This window comes from Heterocephalus glaber, unplaced genomic scaffold, assembly GCF_053883595.1.
Source record: "Heterocephalus glaber isolate CG9 unplaced genomic scaffold, H.glaber_assembly_v1.0 deba00001446, whole genome shotgun sequence".
Taxonomy (NCBI): Eukaryota; Metazoa; Chordata; class Mammalia; order Rodentia; family Bathyergidae; genus Heterocephalus; species Heterocephalus glaber.
Genome location: NW_028258298.1, coordinates 1,419,997 through 1,443,780, shown reverse-complemented (window position 1 = coordinate 1,443,780; position 23,784 = coordinate 1,419,997). Strand labels below are relative to the sequence as shown.

The 23,784-nt window shown below is 36.0% G+C and overlaps 1 protein-coding gene and 1 pseudogene across 1 annotated transcript in view; one reads left to right on the top strand and one right to left on the bottom strand.

The window, feature by feature from the left end:
* The window catches only part of LOC101716216 (beta-galactosidase-1-like protein 2), a 76,705-nt gene that overhangs the window by 11,085 nt on the left and 41,836 nt on the right, over positions 1-23,784 (top strand). The window contains 3 exon segments of the mRNA XM_087214256.1: positions 19,593-19,661; positions 21,836-21,931; positions 23,152-23,345. Coding sequence (XP_087070382.1) covers positions 19,593-19,661; positions 21,836-21,931; positions 23,152-23,345 — 359 coding nt within the window.
* Positions 7,891-8,665, bottom strand: LOC147827410 (cyclin-G1 pseudogene; annotated as a pseudogene).

Below are 23,784 nucleotides of genomic sequence, written 5' to 3'. Positions count from 1 at the left end.
ACCCTCAAGGCAAGAAGAGCTTGGAGTGACATATTCCAAGCCCTAAGGGAAAACATGCTCCAACCCAGATTGATGTACCTTGCAAAATTATCTTTCAAAATTGGTGGAGAAATCAAATACTTTCATGATAAAGAGCACCTTAGGAACTTCATGAATTCCAAACCAGCACTCAAAAAAATTTTAGACAATATCCTAGGAAAAGAAAATAAGGATCACGACCCCAGGAAACCCACCAGAATGAATCCATCAGGTGCGACAACAAATTAAATGCAAAGGGGGAAAATCCAACAAACAGAAAAAGTCATGACAATGATAAATCAATATGTATGAGTTATAACCATCAATGTTAATGGTCTCAACTCACCAATCAAAAGAAATAGACTGGCAGAATGGGCCAAGAAGCAATATCCAATGATTTGCTGCATACAAGAAACACATTTAATTCAAAAAGAAACTCACAGTCTGAAAATTAAAAGGTGGAAAACAATACTCCATATGACAGGACCCCCCCCCCCACCAAAAAAAACCCAGGAGTAGCTATCCTCTTTGCAGATCAAGTGGATTTCAAATGAAAATCTGAAACACTCTGGTCCCAAGAATTTCAGATAAGGGATAGCCTACTTGTATGTACAAATCTATTGTGAACATGTGTTTTTATTCTTCCCAGGTAAAAACTTAAGAATAAGACTGTTGGTTCTTAACAGTAATACAAGAAATTTCTATACTGTTTTCCAAAATGGTTTTGTCATTTTACATTCACATTAGCAGTATTAGAAAGTTCTAACTGGTTCACACCTAAGCTGACATTTGTTCTTTTAAAACTTTTAACTTCATCTCCCTAATGAGTGTATAATTCAATCTTGTTATTGTACTGATTAGCATTTTTCTGATTCTAGTGTTGCACATCTTTCCTTGTGCTGTACTGGCTATTTATCATTTTCATGTGTCTACTTTTTAATTGGGTTGTCTATTAATGAGCTGTAAGAGTTGTTTATATATTCTGGTCTTAAATTATATGCATTATAAATATGGTCTGTTTAAGGACTATGTTTCATTTTCTTAATGATGTCATTTAAAATTCTATATTTTGATGGAATCTCATTGATCAATTTTTTTTCTTTTATACATCATGTTTTTTATATCCTAGGAAATTTTTGCCTACCCTAAATTCATAAACATTTTCGCTTATAATTTCTTCTTAAAGCTTCATAGTTTTAGTCTTTCATATTTAGGTTCATAGATCCTTTCAAATTATTTTTATGTATGAAATAAAGGGTTGAGGTTAATTTTTTATATATGGATACTAGGTGTTCTAGTGCCATTTGCTGAAAACACTGTCTTTTCCTCTGCTCTTGAATTGAGCTTATGTTCTATAAAATGTTACTGTTAAATAATCTTTCAAAACTCAGTGGACCATATATATGTGGTTCTATTTGTAGATTCTCTGTTTTATTCCAATGATCTATATGTCTTTCCTTACACCAACAGTGCCTTGATTACTGTAGCTTTAGAGGAAGTCTTAAAATTAGTTGCTAAATGGCTTCCAACACTGTTTTTTTTTCTTTTTTACTTTTCTAGGTCCTTTGTACTTCTACATAACTTTTAAATGTCAATATCCAATTCTTCATTTATAGCAAGTATACATAGACCTGAATTTTTATATAAACCTTGTATTTTCTAATCCTGCTAAATTCAAATATAAGTTCTAGGGGCTCCTTGAGATTTCTTAGTATTTTCTCTGTAGTTGATCATTTTATCTACATATAGAGATTTTACCTCTACCTTTCCAATCCTATCCTAATAGTGTCATTTTATTGCCAGACTATTTTGGTTTGGGCCTAGGTTTCAAAGTTTAATGGACAAATGAAGAGTACGCATATCTGCCCTTGTTCCCCACCTTAGGGAGAAAGCATTGTATCTTCTCCATTCATATAAGGCATTTTTGCTGGAAGTATGGAGTACATGTCTTTGATCTGTTGAGAAGGTTCTGTTCTACTTCTAGTCTCCTGATAGCTTTTACCATGAATAGCTGTAGAATTTAGTCTAATACTTTTTCTCCAACTACTAACAGGATCATATGGCTTTTTCCTTTCCTCTGTTAAAATGATGACTTTTGGGGGTGGATCTTCCAATGCTGAACCAAACACTGCCATCCCTATAATAAAACCACTTTCTACATACTGCCAGATCTGACTTCTAATAGTTTGTTTCATTAAACAAATTTCTATCTATGTTCATACTTTTTTCTTCTATTATCTTTATCCAGTTTTAGTATTAGCAAATGTTGATTTCCTAAAATGAGAGGGAAAGTGTTCCTTCTTTTTTCTTCTTTAAATGTTTGACATAATTTATCAGTTAAAATGTATATGAACCTGCTGTTGTCATATAGGTAGGTTTTCAAGCTAAGAATATACTTTCTTTAATAGGTGCTATTCAAATTTTATATTTCCTTCAGAGTCAGTTTAATTAATTTGTCTTCCAAGGTACTTCTTAGAAGTTGTCAAATTTATTTCAAAAAAGATTTTTGTAATATGCTTTCTATATCCTTTTAAATTCTGTAAAATCTGTGGTAATGTCTTCTAGATCTTGATATTGTAATTTAAAAAATGTATAATTGATATTGTTTAATATGAAGAAAAGGTCTAAAGGAGTAAGGGAAGTGGGAGGGGTAGGGAAAAGGAAAGAAGGGAAAAGATATGAGAAAAGGAAATAAATGGAAACAAAATCTTTGCAAATAGGGAATGGTGGAGGGGGTGAAGGGAGGCCATGGGAAGGGGAAAATATAAGAACCAAGATACATCATGTAAAGGTACAAGATAATAATAATAAAATAACTGTATTTTATACCTAATATGTACCAATAACCTTAATGGAAAAAAAATAAACTTGTGTATCTGATTTATTTCACCCAACATTATATTTTCCAGGTGCATCTCTTTTCCCATAAATGTTTTAAATTTGTCCTTTTTTATAGCCAAGTAGAATTCCATTATTTATTTATTTATTTATTTATTTATTTATTTATTTTAGAATTCCATTATTTATAGATAACACATTTTCTTTATCCAGTCATCTGTGATGGATATACAGGTTGTTTCTAAGATTTAGCTATTATGAATTGTATTGTTATAAACATTGGTATGCATGTATTGCTGTAATATGATGTCTTTAACCTCTGGGGAAGACATCTAGAAGAGGAACAGCTGGGTCATATGGAATTTCTAATTTTAGTTCTTTGCAAAATCTCCATACTGATTTCCATAATGATTTTACTAGTTTACCTTCTGACCAGCAATGTAGGAGGGTACCTGTTTCAATGCAGCCATGCCAACATTTGTTACTTTTAGATTTCTTTTTATTTATTCATTTTTCATTAAATTTATTGATACATTTTAGGTATACAGTTACGTTCATCATTGGGAACTTGTACCTTTACATGATGTATCTTAGTTCTTATTTTTCCCCATTTCCCTGACCTCCCTTCAACCCCTCTACCCCTCACTATTTACAAAAACTTTGTTTCCATTTTTTTCCTTTTCTCGTATTTTTCCTTTCTCTTCTTTCCTTTCCCCTACCCCTTCCACTTCTCCTACCCCCTTAGACCTTTTCTTCCTATTTCACAATATCAATTATACACTTTGATCCTTATTTACACTTTTAATTTCTCACACCAGAGAAACTATTCAGTATTTACACATGTGTCCTATTTATTTCACTTAAGAGCATGGCCTTAATATGCATTCATTTAACTATAAATGTCTCTAGTTTCTCATTCTTTATGGCTGAGTAGTACTCCATTTTATAAAAAAAAACCCCATATCTTCTTTATCCAGTCTCCAGTTGATGGAGAATTGGGCTGTTTTCGAGTTTTAGCTATTACAAAATGCTCAGCTATAACCATGGGTGCACATATACTGATGTGGTATGATTCTTTTAATGCTTTGGGGAAGATACCAGGGGAATAACTGGGTCAAATGGGACTTCTAATTCTAGTTTTTTGAGGTATTTCCATACTGATTTCCACAGTGGTTGCACCAGTATACACTCCCTCCAGCAGTGTACCAGCGTTCCTCTTTCCCCACAGCCCCACCTGCATTTGTTATTGGTTGATTTCATGATAACAGCCATTCTTTCTGGGATGAGGTGGAATCTCAGTGTTGTTTTCATTTGCATCTCTCAAATGACCAATGATGTTGAACATTTTTTCATAGTATCTAATTTTTTTAAGTTCTTCATATATATGGCTAGTAGACCAGGAATAGCTGGTAAAATTTTCCTCACATTTGAATTGTCTCTTCACTCTGTTGGTAGTCTCTCTTATAGTGCAGAAGCTTTTTAATAAGATGAGATCTCAGTTGTTGATTCTTTGGGCTAGTTTCCATGGTCTTTTCCTATGCTGATGTCTTCAAGAGTTCTACCTAACTTATCTTCCAGCAAGTTTAGTGTTTCTGTTTTAATATTTAGATCTTTAATTACTTCAATTTTAGTTTAGTGCATGGTGAAGCATAGGGGTCTAGTTTTAATCTTTGGCAGGTTGGAATCCAGTTTTTCCAACACCATTTATTAAATAGGCTATCTTTCTTCCAGTGAGGAGGGTTGGCTCCTTTGCCAAAGATGAGGTAGCCAAGTTGTTTCTGCATCTTCCAATCTATTCCACTGATCCTGGGTTCTGTTTCTTTGCCAGTACCATGCTGTTTTTATCACAGTGGCTTTGTAGTATAGTTTCAAGTCAGAGATTGTGATACCAACCAAAATAGCAACAGTCTGGTCTGTTTCTTTGCTAGTACCACACTGTTTTTATCACAGTAGCTTTGTAGTCTAGTTTCAAGTTGGGGATTGTGATATTCCCTGCCTTATCTTTGTTGCCCAGAATTGCTTTTGTTATTCAAGGTCTCTTATGGTTCTAAATTAATTTTTGGATTGTTTTCTGTAGTTCTGTGAAATATGCTCTTGGGATTTCAATCAGAATTATATTGACTCTATATAGTAGTTTTGGAAGTATGGCCATTTTCACTATATTGGTCCTTCCTACCCAAGAAGAAGAGATGTCTTTCCATTTTCTGATATCCTCTTTAATCTCTTTTCAGACTGCTGTAGTTTTTAATGTAGAGGTCCTTTCCTTCCTTTGTTAGATTGATTCCTAGGTATTTGAGGGTTTTTTTAGTTGCTATTGTGAAAGGAGTTGTTTCCCTATTTCTCCTCTCAATGAGTCTGTTGTTCATATACAGGAAGACTATTGATGTTTGAGTGTTGAACTTGTATCCAGCTACTCTACTGAATCTGTCAATTAAGCCTAGAAGTCTTTTGGTGGAGTTTTTTGGGTCTTCTATGTAGAGTATCATATCATCAGCAAATTACAGTTTAACTTCTTCCTTTCGTATCTTTATTGCTTTTATTCCTTTCTCTTGTATAATTGCTGTGGCTAATGTTTCCAGAGCTATATTGAACAGGAGTGGTGATAGTGGACATCCTTGTCTTGTTCCTGATTTTTTTTTTTGCATTTCAATAATTTTATCGAAAGGTATATCTCTTAGTACCAAAGGTAGTTGGTTAGGTTACCTCTGCCAACTCAAAATTAATACTGATATTTTCAAAATATTGAAATATATCAGCCTTATGGTAAAACTGAAAGTATCCACAAAACATGGTTTACAAAAAGTTAAAGTTAGAATATACTGTGGTTCTTTGGTTTATTTTTCAATGCTTAGTTGTCTGTAACATGATGTCAAAATTGGTTACATCCATTCTAGATAGACTCAGGCTTCAGGCTGCATTAACTGTTTACAATGTACATTTCCTTATATTGATTGGCTCATATGGAGAATTCCAAACACTACCTCAGCAATCTCATAATTATGGCGGTGCCTCCTTTTCTTAAGACACATTATGGAAATTTGTGAAAGTATATTCTATTCCTTAAAAAAACAAAACAAAACAAAACTGGAAGCAATGGCAGTTTTATAGAAACAGTCCATAGTAAAACTTGGAGTGCTTTATCTAGCCAGAACTTATGGTAAAGCAAGTTTTCGGAGTGGTAATTGATTTTGACTTAACTATGTAATATAATAGAACATATTTTTTTTAAATGGAAGTAGATAAGACTGAGGAAGTAGATTCTGTATAGAAATTTTTATCATTGTTACAAATGTCACCTGCTTTTTAGAAGTAACATTAAAGATAGCTCAATGATATGCCAAACTTAGTAGGTCTGCATTTTGGCTCAATACAAAATGTTTTTAAATGTAAATGTAATTCCCAAATGTAACATTCTCATCTCTGAACTACCTATGACTTGACTACTTATGGGTACCAAGAAACCATTACATTATGTAGAATATAACCTTATTATGCCTTTAAAAAGTGCATGTGTGAAATGTTGGTTTTGATGTAAACCTCATAATTTAAAATTTTAGGTTACCATTTTCCAAATCACCTAAATATAATATATTGATCCAGTATAGAAAGTTAAATTAATGTTAGAAAAGAAGATTCACAGTTCACCCTTTCAGGCTTGTTTCACATTTATGTCTTTAGCTTTATAGATGAATTCAATCTAAACAATCTTACTGCGGCATTATTTTAATTAGGCAGTTTTCCAAAGATGGAAAAGATCATACTAATCTAGTTGTGATGTTTTGAGGGTTCATAATTTTATTTTGTTTTTTTTGTTTTGGTACCGGGGATTGAACTCAGGTCCTTGTGCTTGCGCAGCAGGCAGCGAAACCACTGAGCTAAATCCCTGGCCCAATATTTTATGTTTTTTTTGGTACCAGGGATTGAACTCAGGCCCTTGTGCTTGCGAGGCAGGCTGTGGTGCCACTCAGCTAAATCCCTGGCCCGAGGGTTCACAATTTAAATCAATTATAACATTATGGAGTCCATAGTTCAGGGCTGTGGAGAAAGGCTTCAAAGAAATTTTTTTGTTGCTGCAATAATACTATTTATGTAAAGAACAAAAACCCCCAACTTATCAAAAGTTTATCTAAATACTCCTAACTGTTAAAAGTAAATTTTTCATGTCCAAGTTTCATAGTCATATGTGGATGTATTAAATATTAACATTCAGTTTTAAGCAGGAAAAGATAAATCATTACTGTAAGCTAATAAATTTAGATGGCAAGAACATGTAGAATATATGCAGTGACTGAATTTATGTTTTTAATGAATATAATTACTTTCTATTATTCCAATTGTAGTAGCAGTATGTTGAGACATACTGGCAATTTTCAGAAACCCAAAAGCAATCATCTGCTTTGTATTACTTTTTCTTTAGGTGTAACATTCAAGTTCATAATGATTCTCTGCTTATAAGCTAAGAGTCTCCAATTAGTTCATATATGGATCAAACTTTTGGTCCTATTATAACTTTTAAATGAGCTAAAGCTTAGGGCTACATTTAGCAAAATGTGCAATTAAAAAAGCATTACTTTAGCATTACCTTAAAAATTCAGATTATTAAAGAGGACATTGTTTTCTAAACTGCTAATTTAATGAAATGGTTAACATATATATCAGAGATTGGAAATTCCTAAGGTTTTTTTTTTTTTTTTAAGTTTTTTGGAGACAAGGTCTCACTATGTAATTTAGGCTGAACTTGAACTCACTGTGTAGCCCAGGCTGGCCTCAAACTCATATGACGATCCTCCTGCCTCAGCCTCCCAAGTGCTAGGATTACAGGCATGCACCACCATGCCCGGCCCTTGGGGTATTGTACCTTATATATAGCAAATGCCTTCAAATATTAGCTGACTAGATTGGTGATACCAGTTTTTCCCTTTTGCTATTCCAAGTCCAGCTGGTTTATTTTGAAGATAATATTTCAATATTTCAATTGTAGAAGAAAATTACACAATTTTTCTCTATACAGAGAATAGCAACCAAAATTACCAACTAAGAAACTGTTTCAGGAATTGTTGGAAGGTGAGTTATTCTATAGTAACTATGCTTCAGTTGCTGTGCAGTATGCCTAGAAACAATCCACTTCAACTTCTGAACATTTGGTTTGGAACACTTGTTTGATGAATATTCAGTTAAACACTTGGATACAGGCTCTTGCCAGAAGGTCAGATCTCTGCCATTTATCTTGGAATGTTTCTGAAGACATTCTACTCCTTCTGTTAACTCTACACACTTCTGTGCTTGGATCTCCAATCCAATGATAGATAAGGCCAACACAGAAGGCTTTGCTTTAGAAAATAGGATCCTGCAGTGACATGCCTTAAACTGAGCTTCTAGTCTTTCAAAATTTAGGCTCGTTTTCCTTTCAAATGGCAAGCTCTCCTGAATGAGAGAATAATAGAGTTGTAGAAATTGAAAGGCAGTGGTAGCTTTGACTTTCCAACACACCTTCTTCAATACAATCTTTTCCATACGCATCAAATCTGAAACTGTGAACCGATACTGACTTACTCGGATCAAGTCAGTTGCCAATGGAACATTTCTTTCCTCTTCTATTGATTTTACAGCCAAATAAAAGCAGCTGAGTCCGACACACCCAAGGTGCTTGGGCTGTACCTTCATTTTAGACAGGAATCTGTCCAGTAAATTCACAGCTAGAGAAAATGTCTCCGTATCAAAGCCAAAGAACTGAGTTAGACTAAGAAGATCTTTCACTTCAAAGTCCCTCAGTCTTGCAGTCATTCTAATGCCATTATCATGTGCAGATTCAATTAGTCTCAAGCCACAGACCTTTGGCTAACATCTGGCCTCCTGTTCCAACAGAGTATTCAGCTGGTGTAGCAGTTTCTGGGAGTCAGTTGTCAGGACTTCTATCATCTTGCTAGAGACTGTGGCTCCTCGGCATGATCACCCTCCCTGGGCCTGCTCTCACCTCGCCCCACAGTATGGGATAAGAGAGGCCTAGGAGGCGAGGACACGAGAGGGCAGCAGGGGGAGGCCCGGGGAGGGAGAACTGTCCTGGGTGGAAGTCCCCGCAGCGCCACGGAGACTGCACCGCCCTCCTTCCGGTCGGACCATGGCCTTGTTCCTGATTTTAGCATGAAGGTTTTCAGTTTTTGACCACTTAGTATGATGTTGGCTGTTGGTTTTTCATAGATAGCCTATATCAGGTTGAGATAAAGACCATCTATTCCCATTTTCTTTTTCTTTTCTTTCTTTCTTTTTTTTTTGGTACTGAGGATTGAACTTAGGACCTTGAGTGGCTGAACCACTGAGATAAATCCCTGGCCCTATTCCAATGTTCTGTAGGGTTTTTATCACGAATGGGTGTTGGATTTTGTCTAATTCTTTTTCTGCATCTATTGAGATGATCATATGGTTTTTGTCCTTGATTCTGTTAATATAATGTGTTACATTTTTTGATTTACGTATGTTGAACCATCCTTTCATCCCTGGGATAAATCTGACTTGGCCAGGGTGTATGATCTTCTTGAGACCTTCTGTATTCTGTTTGTCAGCATCTTATTGAGGATTTTTGCACCTATGTTCATTAGGGAGATTGGCCTGTAGTTCTCTTTTTTGGTTGTATCTTTTTCTGCTTTTGGAATCAAAGTAACACTTGCTTCCAGGAATGAATTTGGAAGTATTGCTTCCCTTTCAATTTCACTGAAGAGTTTAAAGAGTATTGGCAATAGTTCTTCTCTAAATGTCTTGTAGAATTCAGCAGTGAAGCCATCAGGACCTGGCCTTTTCTTTGTTGTTAAATTTTCAATTACATTTTGAATTTCATTGATTGTAATTGGGGTGTTTAGAATTTTTATATCTTCTTTGTTCATCTTTGGAGATTCATATGTATCTAGGAAACTGTCCATTTCTTCTGTGTTTTCCATTTTATTAGAGTACAGTTTCTTGAAGTGGGTACTGATGATCCTCTGGATTTCTGCTGAATCTGTTGTGACTTCATCTTTTTCATTCCTAATTGCATGGATTTTAGCCTTTTCTTTCCTTTTTTTGAGAAGGTTGGCTAAGGGTTGTTGATTTTTATTTATTCTTTCAAAAATCAATTCTTTGATTCATTGATTTTTTTGTATTGTTCTCTTAGTCTCCATTGCATTGATTTCTGCTCTAATCTTTATAATTTCCTCCCTTGTACGAGGTTTGGATTTGTCTTGCTCTTCTTTTCCTAGGAGCTTGAGGTTCAGCATTAGGTTGTTTATTTGAGCTCACTTTGTTTTGCTAGTATGGACATTCACTGCTATGAATTTCCCTTGTAAGACTGCTTTCATTTTGTCCCATAGATTCCTGTATGTTGTATTGGCAGTATCACTTAACTGTAGAAACTGTCTAATTTCTTCTTTAATTTCCTCTGTGGCCCACTGGTTGTTCAGCAGAGTGTTATTCAATTTCCATGTGCTTATGAAGTTCTTGAGGTTTCTTATGCTATTGATGTCCAATTTAATTGCACTATGATTTGATGATGTACAGAGTATAACTTCAATTCTTTTGCATTTACTTAAACATCTTCTGTGAGCTAGTATGTGATCTATTTTGGAGAATGACCTGTGTGCAGCTGTAAAGAATGTATATTCTGGTTTTGTTGGGTGGAATACTCTGTAGACATCTATTAAGTCCATTTTTTCAAAACCTTGGTTCAGTCTTAGTATTTCATTGTTCATTTATTTTCACTTTTCTTTTTTGGTACAGTTAGTTAAACCCAAGACCTCACACTTGCTGGGCAGGTGCTGCACCGCTGAGTTACATCCCCAGCCATCATTGTTGATTTTTTGTCTAGATGATTAGTCTATTTGGGACAGTGGGGTATTGAGGTCCACCACTACTATTGTATTAGTGCTTATTTGGTTTTTGATATCCATTAATATTTGTTTTATATAGTTGGGGGCATTAGTATTTGGTGCATATATGTCATCTCTTCCTCTTAGATCGTTCCCTTTACAAGGATGTTGTGACCTTCTTTGTCTCTCTTAATTAGTTTTGGTTTGAAATCTACTTTGTCTGCAAATAAGATTTACCCCTGCCTTTTTCCAGGTTCCTGTCACATGGAGAACTGTTTTCCATCCTTTTACTCTCAGTCTATGAATTTCTTTTTTAATTAGGTGTTTTCCTGCATACAGCATATTGTTGGTTTTGCTTCTTAATCCATTGTGCCAGTCTATTTCTTTTGATTGGTGAATTGAGGCCATTACCATTGATGGTTATAATTGATATGCATTGATTTATCCTTGTCATGTTTATTTTCCTGTTGTTGGCTTTTTTATTTTTTATTTATCTGCCCTCTCCCTTTAATTTATTTTCTCTTTTTTTGGCAGTACCAGGGATTGAACTCAGGACCTTGCACTTGCAAGGCAGGCATGGTGCCACTGAGCTAAATCCCCAGCATTCCTTTTAATTTCTTGCCTTGCCTGATAGCTTTGCCCTATTGGGCCTCATGGAGTTGTGACCTTCATTGTCTTCTTCTAGGATATTGTTTAAAATTGTTTAGAGTGCTGGCTTGGTATTCCTGAAATTTCTCAGGTGATATTTGTTGTGGAAGTATCATATTTCCCCACCAATTTTGAAAGATAGTTTTGCAGGATACATTAAACTAGGTTAGAGGTTGTTTTCTTTTATGGCTTGAAATACCTCACTCCAGGCTCTCCTTGACTTGAGGGTTTGTGTTGAAAAGTCTGCTGTGATTCTGATGGGCTTTTTTTTTTTTTTTTGCATGTGATTTGTTTCTTTTCTCTAACCACTTTTAGGATTTTGGTCTTCTGTTGGTTTCCAGGATCTTGACTATTATATGTCTAGGTGTAGATTATTTTGATCATGGCTAGTTGGAGTCCTATATGCCTCACTTATCTGTATGTCAAATTTTGTTGCTCTGTTTGGGAAGTTTCCTGTCATTACTTTTGTAAATAATTTTTTAATGTCATTTGTACTTTCTCCTGCTTTTTTGTGGACTCCTATCAGTCTTATGTTGTTCTTCTTTGCATCATCTAGGAGCTGCTGGATTGATTTCTCATGGTTCCTTACTATTTTTAAGAGATCTCTCTTATTGTGGTTGTTAACCACAATCCTGTCTTCTATATCTGATATTCTGTATTCACACTGGCTCATTTTGCTACAAATACTTTTGATAAAGTTTTTAATCTCCTCGATATCTGTTTGAATTTGTTTCATGGATTCCATGTCCTTCCTATGTTGGACATTCATGGTTTCTGGTTCTTTCCTATGCTGGGCATTCATGGCTTCCATCATGGTCCTGAGGTCATGTATTTTTTTTTTTTATCTGTTCCTGTTCTAGAGTCTTTAATCATGTCTTTCATTCTGCTCACCATCTCCGTAGTTATTTGGGAAATTATTTCTGTTTTGAATTTTCTACAGCCTCATTCATCTGTTTTGTTACTTCCTGTGCTATTAGCTCAAGGTCTTCAGGTGGTTGATTGTCAGATTTTTCCATGTTGTTTCCCCTAGAATTTGCCTTTGGTGAGCTGGAAGTCTGGGTTTGCATCTTGCTTAGGTGTCTTTTCATTTCTGTTTCTGTTGTTGGTGCAGTTTTTGGTTTAATTCTTCGGTTGATACTTCAATATTGCTTATTGTAATTATCTTTGTTGCTTGTATTTAGAAACCTTATGGAATGATTGCTTCTCTGAGGTGTCCTCCAAATATAGCTGGTCTTTAGGTTTTGAGACTCTTATGACTCTTAGGCTATCCCATTTTCAGTATACCAGGAAGAACAACATATTAGATCAATCACAACACCTTAGCCCAAGTGATAAAATCAGCAACAACAGTAGCATCAAGCACAGTTTAGGAAATGACAATTTGTGGTAGCTATTAATCTATCACTTTTAACTGTGTGAATTAAATCAAAATCGAGGACCAGCACAAAATATGTTTATTATGTTTATATGTTAGCAACTTTACTCTTTGGGATGAGGACTTAGAAGGAGTTGGAGAGGGAGGGATAAATAGGTAGAAAGATAGGTAAAGGGTAGAAGTCAGGCCAGAGGACACAGGAAGATCACACAAACTTTTGGAAACTGTTGAAGACAAGAGGAAAAGACATAATGAAAGAACAAACACAAGAACAGAACAAACTAACAGCAATAGGGGAGCTAGAAAATGTATTTACTTTCCTATAAAACTAGTGACAATTGAGAGAAGAAGAAGGAGAGAAGAAAAGAAAAAAAAAAGGAAAAGGAAATCTGAATTAGGACAGGAACAGGAACAAAAAGGGAGATGAGGAACAAGGGGGGCGGGGAGAGAGAGAGAGAGAAGAAAAAGAGAAGAAGAAAAAAAGTAAAAACAAATTTGAAAAAAAATAATTAAAAATAAGAGAAAAAAACTTTGAAAAAAAATAAAAAGTAAAAAGAATAAAGGGCCTCCTTCGGGGTATGGCTCTGCTGTCGTAATACACAACATGGGCAGCAGGGTGCAGATCTAAGTCAATTAGTCTCAGCAAGCCAGCAGCAGTCCACTGAGATTCCGGCTGATTTCTGGCTGTGAGGCCCAAGCTGAGCTCCCTGACCACCTGCTGGATTAAACTCTGTAAGTTTCTATGCGGGCTCTAGCTGCCCTTCCCTTGAACATAGTCCAGGTTCTGATGGGTGGTGCTGATGTCTCCAATTTATCAACTATGGTGCTCTAGTGTGCCTTTATTGAAGAGATTTTCTTCAGTTTTCCAGTGGGCTTCAATTTTCATCAAGGAGCCTCAGAGAGGCCCTCTGTCTGTTGTTCACTTCTGTTGTATCTTCTGGAGCTCAGGTCAATGGCCTTTATGACCCACTGTGCCTCTGTGGTGTGGATCCAGCTACCACTGAGGCCTGGTGGCCAGAGGTGGGAGAAGTGGGAGGCCCCGGGGTGGTGCTGCTGGAGGCCTGCGTGGCTGGGCTCCTCAGAGCACTTTTTGATTTCTTGATGATTTCCATTCTTTCAGGTGTAATATGAATCTTAGCATTGTTATAATTTGCATTTCTCTAACAGTCAGAGATATTGAACAGTTTTTCATATATTTTTTGGCCATTCACATTTCTTCTGAGAAGTATCTGTTCATTTTCTGTTGCCCATTTCCTGTGTCTTTTATTTTAGGTAGTCTATTTTTTTTTGAGTTCTTTATATATTCTAGATATTAGTCCTCTGAGGAATAGCTGGCAGAAGTTTTTCCTATTCTGTAGGTTGTCTCTTCATTCTACTAATTAATTCTGTTGCTGTCCAGAAGCTTTTTAATTTGATGTAATCCCATTTGTTGACCTTGCTGTTGTTTCTGTACAATTGTGGTTCTGTTTAGGAAGTCCTGTCCTACACCTATGGCTTGAAGTGTTTTACTTTTTTTATCTTCCAATAGGTTAAATCTTTCATTTTAATGTTTAGATCTATGTTCCATTTTGATTTTAGTTTGGTACATGGTGAGAGATATGGGTTCAGTTTAAATCTTCCGTAAACAGATATCCAGTTTTTCCAGCATCATTTGTATGCTTTTGGTCCCTTTGTCAAAGATCAGATAGTTTAATGTGTCTGGCCATGTTTCTGTATCCTTTCTTCTGTTCCATTGATGTATGGATCTGTTTTTGTTCCAGTACCATGCTGCTTTTATTACTGTTGCTTTGTAGTAGAGCTTGAGGTCAGGTATTGCAAGGCCTCCTGCTTTGCTCTTGTTGCTCAAGATAGCTTTTGCTATTTGGGGTCTCTTCTGGCTCCATATGAATTTTATGATTATTTTCTCTAGGTCTATAAAGTATGCTGTTGGTATTTTGATTGAGATTAGATTGAATCTATATAACAGTTTTGGTAGTATGACTATTTTGAGAATATTTGTTCTGCCTATCCAGGAACAGGGGACATCTTTCCAATTTCTGATGTTTTTTCCAGTCTCCTCTTTCAGAGAATTGTAGGTTTCTTTGTAGAGATCTTTCACTTTTTTGGTTAGGTCAGTACCTACATATTTCATTTTTTTTAAATGCTATTGTGAATGGTATTATTTTCATAACTTCTTCCTAATTGAGTTCATTATTGGTGTACAAATATGCTATTGATTTTTGTGTGTTGATTTTATATCCTACTACATTGCTGAAGTTTATTAATTCTAAGTTTTTTGGTGGAATTCTTTGGGTCTTCTATCTAGATTATCATGTCACCTGCAAATAATGATGATTTCAGTTCTTCCTTTCCTATATATATCCCTTTTATTTCTTTGTTTTGCCTGATTTCTCTGACTAATGCTTTGAGTACTAGAATAGAACTGGTGATAGTAGGCATCCTTGTCTTGTTCTTGATTTTAGAAGAAATGAGTTTAGTTTTTCCCCATTTAATATGATATTGGCTGTTGGTTTGTCGTAAATATCTTTTATCAAATTCAGGTATGATCCTTCTTAACTATGTTTTTCAGGGTTCTTACCATGAAGGGGTATTGGATTTTGTTGAAAGCCTTTTCTCCATCTATTTATATTATATAATAATATAAATATCTATTATTATATCATGTGGTTTTTGACCTTGCTTCTGTTCATGTGATGTGTTGCCTTTATTGATTTGCATTTGTTGAACCATCCTTGGATCTCTGGAATGAAACCTATTTGATCATGATGTATTATCTTTTTGATGATGAGCTGAGTTCTATTCTCTAATAACCTGTTGAGGATTTTGCATCTATGTTCATTAAGGAGATTGGCCTGTAGTTTTCTTTTTAGTTTGGTCTTTATCTCATTTTAGAATAAGAGTGATGTTGGCTTCCATAAATGAATCTGGAAGCACTCTATCCCTTTTAATTTCTTCGAAGAGCTTGAGGAATATAGGTAATATAACATCCTTAAAACTTTTGTAGGATTCAGCAGTGAACCTATCATGTTCTGAGATTTTTTGGTTGATAGATTGTTTATTACTGCCTCAATTTCATTGCCTGTTATTGGGTTGTTCAGTATTTTTGTGTGTTCTTGAGTTAGATTTGGTAATTTGTATGAGTCTAGGAAACTGTCCATTACTTCAAAAATTTCTAATTTATTGGAATACAATTTTTCATAGTAGTTACTAATTATCTTCTAGATTTTACAGTGATGGTGTCTGTTGTGATTTCTCCTTTTTCATTTCTAATTGTATTGATATGAGTCTTTTCTCTCTTTCTCTTGGTAAGTTTGGCAAGGGGTTTATCTATTTCATTTATTCTTTCAACAAACCAGCTCTTCAATTTATTGATTCTTTGTATTGTGTTTTAGCTCAATTTCATTAATTTCTGCTCCAATCTTTATGATTTCCTTTCTTAATTTTAGTTTGGGCCTGGATTGTTATTATTTCTCAAGTATCTTAAGGTTCTTCCTAAGATTATTTGACTTCACTGTGTTTTCTTAATGTAAGCATTGTTTGTAATGAACTTCCCTCTTAGGACTGCTTACATGTGGCATACATTGTCTTTAACTTCTAGAAATTTTTTAATTTCTTCCTTGATTTCTTCTTGGTTGTTTAGGAGTGTGTATAATTTTTCAGCTGCTTTTACTTTTTTTGTAGTTTCTTCTGTCGTTGAGTTCTAATTTTATTGCACAGTGGGTCCTGGTGCATGAAATATTGTTTTCCATCCTTTGATTTTTTAGTCTATGAATATCTTTTTGGATTAGATGTGTTTCTTGATTGCAACAGATTGTTAGATTCCATTTTTTGATCCATTTTGCCAGTCTGTGTCTTTTAATTGGAGAGTTGAGAAATTGGAAACATTGAGAAATATTACTGAGATGTGTTGATTATTTACTATCATTGTATTGTTTCTCTGTTCATGACTCCTTTGTTTTTCTTTTCTTGTCATTTTTTGTTGATGTTTATCCTTTGACCTTGCTTGGTGTTTTCATTTCATCTGGATTTTTAGCTTTATTGGTGTTTTCATTTCTGTCTAGGATATTCTTGAGTATTTTCTGGAGTTCTGGCTTGGTATCCATATGTCTATGGAGCTTGTCTTTTTCATGAAATGTCCTTATTTCTTTATCTATTTTAAAGGAAAACTTTGCTAGTATGTGACTGACTCTGGGTTGGAGATTATTTGTTCTTAGGGCTTGAAATTCTTCAAGCTCTTCTGGCCTTTAAAGTTTGGGTTGAAAAGTCTGCCATAATTCTAATGGGTTTACCTTTATTTGTGATTTTAATTTTTCTCTGACTGCTTTTAAAATTCTGAGGGTTTTTTGTTGAATATCTGGCAATTTAATAAGGATATATCTTGGTAAGCTTCTTTTTTCATCATAGTTGTTTAGTGTTCTGGAAGCCTCACTTGCTTGTATGTTGAACTCTTTTTTCATATTTGGGAAGTTTTCTCCTTTGATTTCTCTAAACATAATAATTCTATATGTGTTATCTTCTAGCTTTTCTCTAACACTAATTAGCCTTAACTTGATCTTTTTAGTATCATCTAGTAGCTGCCGAATGGTCTTTTCTTTTCCTCTTGTTTTTTTGATGACTTTTCTGAATATCTTCATAATTTACCATTTTGACCTTAATTTCAGACACTCAGTCTTCACATTGGTCATTTCTGCAGTTTATGAATTCCATACAGTTTATTTCAGGTGTTTCAGTCTGATATCTTTTTGAGGATTCTAAATCTTTGGCGAATTTGTCATTCATGTTTTGAACCAATTTGGTCAACTCTTCCAATTTTTTTAAATTTGAATTTTTTATTTTATAAGTATTTGTTTGCAATTCATCTGGTCCAAGGGTACAGGGGCAAAGTGTAAGGAGGAGGAGAAGGGGAAATAAGTAGAATAAAAATATGCCTTGTACAGGAACCTAATAATCTCAGTTAATGTAAACTCTTCCATTTTTAAAATTTATTTCTCTTGTATCTTTTTTGGGTAGTTTCAGTGATATTTCTGTGAACTTTTGGTTCATTTCCTCTTTGAACTTACCTAGTTTCTTCATCTTTTCTATAACCTTTTTGTATAGTTCTGTTACCTGCTATTTGTTTTCTTCTCCATTTGTGGACCTTTGATCTGCCTTAGAAGAGTTGAGAGACATTGGGGGAATACTCAGATTCCTTGCTTTTCTCATGTTCTCCTGTGTATGTGTATCTGTTTTTTATTGTTTGCTATTCCCAGAAAATCCAGATATTGACAGGTAGAAAACTACTTGTCATCTACTATTATATTACCTTGGCTATAGTAGTAAATTCAGCAGCAACAATGGCAGTAGATGTTAACTAGATATTGACAAACCCTAGGAATGACTATGAACATCCCTTAACCAGAACTAAGAGGACTATGATTTTAGTGAAGACAATTAAACACCTGTATATTGGCCAAAAATACTTCAGGCCACCAGTTCCTGCTAAATATGGGCAGCAGTGCTAGGGCTCAAAGATACCATTAGACTAAACTGCCCTCTCCTTCAGGACCACCCCCTCTGCTGATTTCACCTTCTAAACCTGGCCTCTCTTAATAGAATACAGGCCCTGTGAACTACCTAGCCTGAGTCTAGGCCTCCCAAGGGATCCCAGAAGATCCCTGTTTAGCTCTCCCCCTCTCCAAGCCTGTCTCCCAGGGCTGTCTCTTACCTGGTCTCTGTGGTAGGGTAACACTTCAATCCTAAAGCAAAACTCTTCTCCTGGGCATTGGTCTCATTCTTTAATCAGGTCAGTCGATGATTGGCTGTAACCTCTGTTGCCCTGTGGTGAGGAGACCCCAGGAGCAGGGGTGGAGTCTGCTGGGACTGGGGTACTCTGTCAGTCCCAGGGTCCTCCCTGGCTCAATGTATGGGTCCAAGCATTGGCTGGGGCAAGCTCTCCTTCACTTCTGAAGGATAATTTCACAGAATATAGAAGTTTAGTTTTGGTGAGATTTTTTTTCTTTCAAAACTTTAAATACTTCACTCTGTTGTTTTCTTATTTGCTTGGTTTCCTCAGGAAAAGCCTAGTATAATTATGATTCTTTTTTCTCTGTGGGTTAAAAAATTTGCCTTCTGGCTTTTCTCTTTGGATTTCTGTGGTTTGTATGTTATTTCTAGGTATAGATTTATTTTGGGGGTGCTAGGATATGAACCCTGGGCCTCACTCATGCTAAACAGGTACTGTATCACCACTGGGATACACTTCCTAGCCCTAATATTGATATTTGGTGTTCTTTGTATTTCCTGGTTCTGTTTTTTTGTTTGTTTCAGAGCCTTAAAAAACCCCACCAAAACACAGTTCTGTAAACTTTTCTCTTTTTTTGGATTGTGTGAGACAGAGTCTCTCTATGTAGTTCATTTTGGCCTTGATCACTATGCACCACTATGCAGCCCAGCTGGCGTCAAACTCACAGCAATCCTTCTGCTTTAGCCTCCTGAGTGCTGGGATTACAAGTGTGTGCCACCACACCTGCCTGGTTTCTATTTTATGATAAATAGTTTTCTCTTTTTTTGGCCATTGTAGATGTAGATTTAAATTTTGTATGTGTTTTCATGAGCATTAAAAAAGGAAATTTGTGGGTGCATTATCAGAGAGCATTATATATGCATCCCGCAGTCCAGAATCATGGAGAAATATTGGCTGCTTAGATCTTTGCTGGGAATTAGAGGGAGGAAATTTTGAAGATAATACATATTGCGCCCACAGAGTTTGGGTTATTGAAACTTGCAGCCTCCTTCATGGTAGAGATAGCTTAGGTGCTCTGTTAAAACTAGAAAAACCAGTGTGGAATCAGGTCAAGCAAAGGAATGGATCTTATATTTCTCTTTTCTTACTGTTGCAGGCATGTTCCCTGGAACCTCCATGAGCTGATAGTAGGCCAATTTCATTTCACTGGAAACCTGGATTTCATGTATGTGCTCATTCTTTAATTGGCTGATTCTGCGGCTGAGAGATGGGAATCCAGCAATAGGCACTGGGTGAAAGAATAGGGGACACCTTGGTTTCTCCTTTGAGACTAGTCTGGAAGCTCTGGTCATTTTTTTCCCTAAGTAATAGCCCTCCTAAACAGGGAGTCTGATTTATAGTGGGGCACAGGCCTTAGTATTAAATTATGGATTAGAATTGTTCATCTAGCCTGCTACCCACGGTAATGTTCGTCTACCGTGAGGACTATGTTCTCTCAGTTAACAGGAGCTTTCTGGTTTAGTTTACATGGTTTCTATGAGAAGACATGATTGTTCAAAATATGTACTTACCATTTACTCTAGTTTATACAAAAATATATACTTACTATCTACTGTAGTTTAGATGTGATTGTTGGAGATAGACAAGACATGCTGTTCTTTTAAGAGTAAAGAGAGAGACATAAATGCAATGAACTAGGGGGATACAGCTCAAACTAGGGAAACAGATCAGGAAGGCAGTGGTGAAGTTCCAGCTGAGGTAAGTCTTATGGTTGTGCAGAAGTTAACTAGAAGGGGCTGAGTGGTATTTTAGGTGGCGTGTCCTGCGGGGGCAAGGTCAGAAATGTGAGAGTGCACTGTACCTCAGTTAAGGTGAAATTAGGTGCTGTAACATGTAAGCCTCAACTCTGTTAACAAAGGTTTGTTTTTATTCAAATAGAATTAAAATAGGTATTTCTAATAATCAGATATTTCTCTTCCAATAAATAATTAGAGCAATGCAGGGTTCTTCATCATCTTCATATAAAACTTCTAAACCACAATACCTGTTTGTATCAAGCCCAAATATGGAAGAAAGGGTATGGAGACTCTTCTTTGGAATGTCCAGACTATTTCTTCTGTTCACATTTTATTGTCATACACGTGACTCCATCTAATGCATGGGAGCTGGAAAATGTGGTTGAACTATACACCCAAGAAAGAAAGGAATAGATTTGCTGATTAACTTTTTGCCATACATTGCATTTTCTAGGATCTGCAAATAATGTTGTTTGACTGTCCTACTACTTTAAAGTAGAATTTCCAAGGTATAAGTCTGGAGAGATGATCAGTATCTAGATCTTGGCCTTTTACACCATGCTACAGAATTTGGGACCTATTCTGAGGGCTTTGGATAATTATTTGAAGAATTTTAATTTGGAAAATTTACATTTGCATTTTGAAAGATCTTTCTGGCAGAGGTTTTATTTTGTTTTATTTGGTGCTGGGGGTCGAACCCTGAAGTTTGTGCACACTTAGCATGTGCTCTACCACTGAGTTACATCCCTACACCCTGCAGGACTTATAAGAGGCAACATAGCAGAGTAATTAAGATTTCATCTCAGCAGGCTTTCTGCCTGAGTTCTAATTTTAGATCTTCCACGTACTAAAATGTAACCTTGAGGAAACCCTGTTAAGAGTTTTAATATTCTTGTCCGTAAAATGGAGATGATGTTAATACCTATCCCATACAATTACCCCCCCAAATAAACAAGTTTAGCCATAGTGCCTGATGTTGATACAATGTAAATATTAGTTACTGTTTTTGTTGTTAATAATGATATCTTTATTGACAATAATTGGGGAGGGATTAGAAGAAAGTAAGAACAAAGGAAGGAAACCAGTCATTCATTCATTCTAATAGTCAGGTGTGAGATGATAAGTTTGTGAACCAACGTGGAAGCAGTGGAAATGCAGAGGAATTTGACAATTTTGGGAATGCAGAGGAATTTGGCAATTGGGAGCATTAAGTAGGAAAATAAGCATGATTTGGTGACTGACAGACAGTAGGTGAGGAAGAATGAGGAGCAGGAATGGTTTGTGTGTTTCTGCTACAGAGGACTTGCTGCATGCTCCTGCCATTCATGGAGGTAGGAAGTCTGGAGCAGGAGTGGATTTGGGCAGGAGGGTTGAGTTTAGGATTTCTGGACTTCTACTGAATGCTCTGCTCTCTAGTGCCTGGACAGAGCCCTTTTTTCATTAATTGTTGGACTCCAGTCTCCTGTACCAGTCTCTTACATGGTGTTGGGGGCCAGGTTGTGCCATTCATTTTAACCTCAGAGGAATGCAAGGAGAGGAACATGGCCATGACGCCAGGTCTCAGCTTTCTAAGTGAAGTTACTGTTGCTGCTTTCTTTCCTAGGGCTTTTGTATCTATGGCTTCAGAGGTGGGGCTTTGGGTCACTGTGTGTCCTGGCCCCTACATCAGGAGTGACTTGGACCTTGGAGGCCTGCCCAGGTAAGTTGTGAGGTGGGTGTTCCTGGCTGTGACTGCACCTGGCCCACAAGCACTTCCAATACAAGTTAGAGCAGTGTTTTTGTTTGTTTTCTGTATACATTTTTATTTGTACAATTTTGTCCATTTAATGACATTGAAAATGAGCTTTAAGATACTAAGGATCATATACTATTTGTTGCGTTGTTTTTTTTTCTAGTACTGAGGATCGAACTCAGGACCTTGTGCTTGGAAGGCAGGCACGCTGCTACTGAGCTAAATCCCCCAGCCCCTGTTGTCACCTTTTTAAATAAATTTACATCTGTAGAGTGCAAATGGGGTAGAGTTCTTATTTATTCTTAAAATATAAAATAATAGCGATATATTAAGTAATAGTTATAAATTAATAGCTATAAATTAAGCAATAGCTATAAATATTAAGCAATGTCTATAAATTAATTTAAGCAATAGCTATATTAAGCAATGCTATAAATTAAGCAATAGCAATATATTAAGCAATAGCTATAAATTAAGCAATATTTTTATAAGTTTTAAGGTTTTTTTGGTGATCACATAATTATCTTTCTCTATGTTTTATTTTATTTATTTATTTTCCCTCTAGCTAGGTTTGCCTCTTCTGGATATTTTGGGTAGATGGATTAAAATACTTTGTGGCCTTTGTGTCTGGCTTCGGTCATAAAATTTCCAAGGTTCATCCATGTTGTAGCACATAAATACTGCATTCCTTTTTATAGCTGAGTAATATTCTAATAAAAAGCTTTTTTTTTTTTTTCCAAACAGCTTTATAAAATCTCATTCTAGAGTTTGGAAAATTTTTCCTGTAAAAGGCCAAATAGTAAATATTTAGGCTTTGTGGGCCACAAAGTCTCTGTTGTAGCCGCTCATTACTACTGGTGTGGGATAGAAGCTTCTATGATGATATGTGAACAGTTGTGTGCAGCTATGTCCTAGAAGACTGTATTGACAGGAATAGACTGCAGTCTTACTTGGCCCATGGGCTTTTGCTCGGTGAACTCTGTTCTGGATCTTCATTAACCAAACCCCAATTCATCCTGAGGAAAGGGGATGCCAATGTGCCGAAATGTTTGTGGTAGACATGCTACTCTTTCTTGATGCGGCATTAAGCCCTCAGATCACACTGTCCATGTTCCTACCTCCTGTGGCTGAGCATTTCTCATTGTTGACTCCTGGTCTGGGTCTAAGTCTCACCTTTTCAATCCTAGCTGGTTACTCTGGGACCCAAACATGAGGCTGTGGACAGCTTACAAGGGCTTCCAGAGAGCAGTGAATCGCTATTTTGATCAGCTGATTCCCAAGATCGAGTTCCTCCAGGTAGAACCCATCTCTGTGACAAAGGGAAGTCAGTGCCTGAGCTGGTTTGTACAGAGGGCTTACCGCTGCTGTGGGCTTAGAAGTAGTAAGCACATCTGATAGCATATCAGTAGCATCGGATGCTGGTTCTTTGTCTAAAACATCAACATGAAACCTCTCTGCTTTTGTGCTTTTCCTCCATTGACTGCCCTGGCAGAACACTTAAAGCCACACTCTGAATATCTTCGTTTTGTTCTGCTTGTTATTTCCTCTCTATATCAGCATAAATGGGAAATTCATGATTATCCTCAAAAAGTTCTTATTTACTTCTTAAAGACAGCTACATTTCAGCCTCCTACAAATAATAGCTTATAGGTGGCCTTAGGTCAGTGATTTTGTAGAAACTGCATTTTATTTGATTTTTAATGTAATTCCTGGGATATTCATGCATACTTATTGTTTACTGTAGTAGTGTGGCATTGTAATTCAAAAATGGTTGAGAAACATGAAAAAGACTATCCAGATGGTGTTCAACTTATGATAAT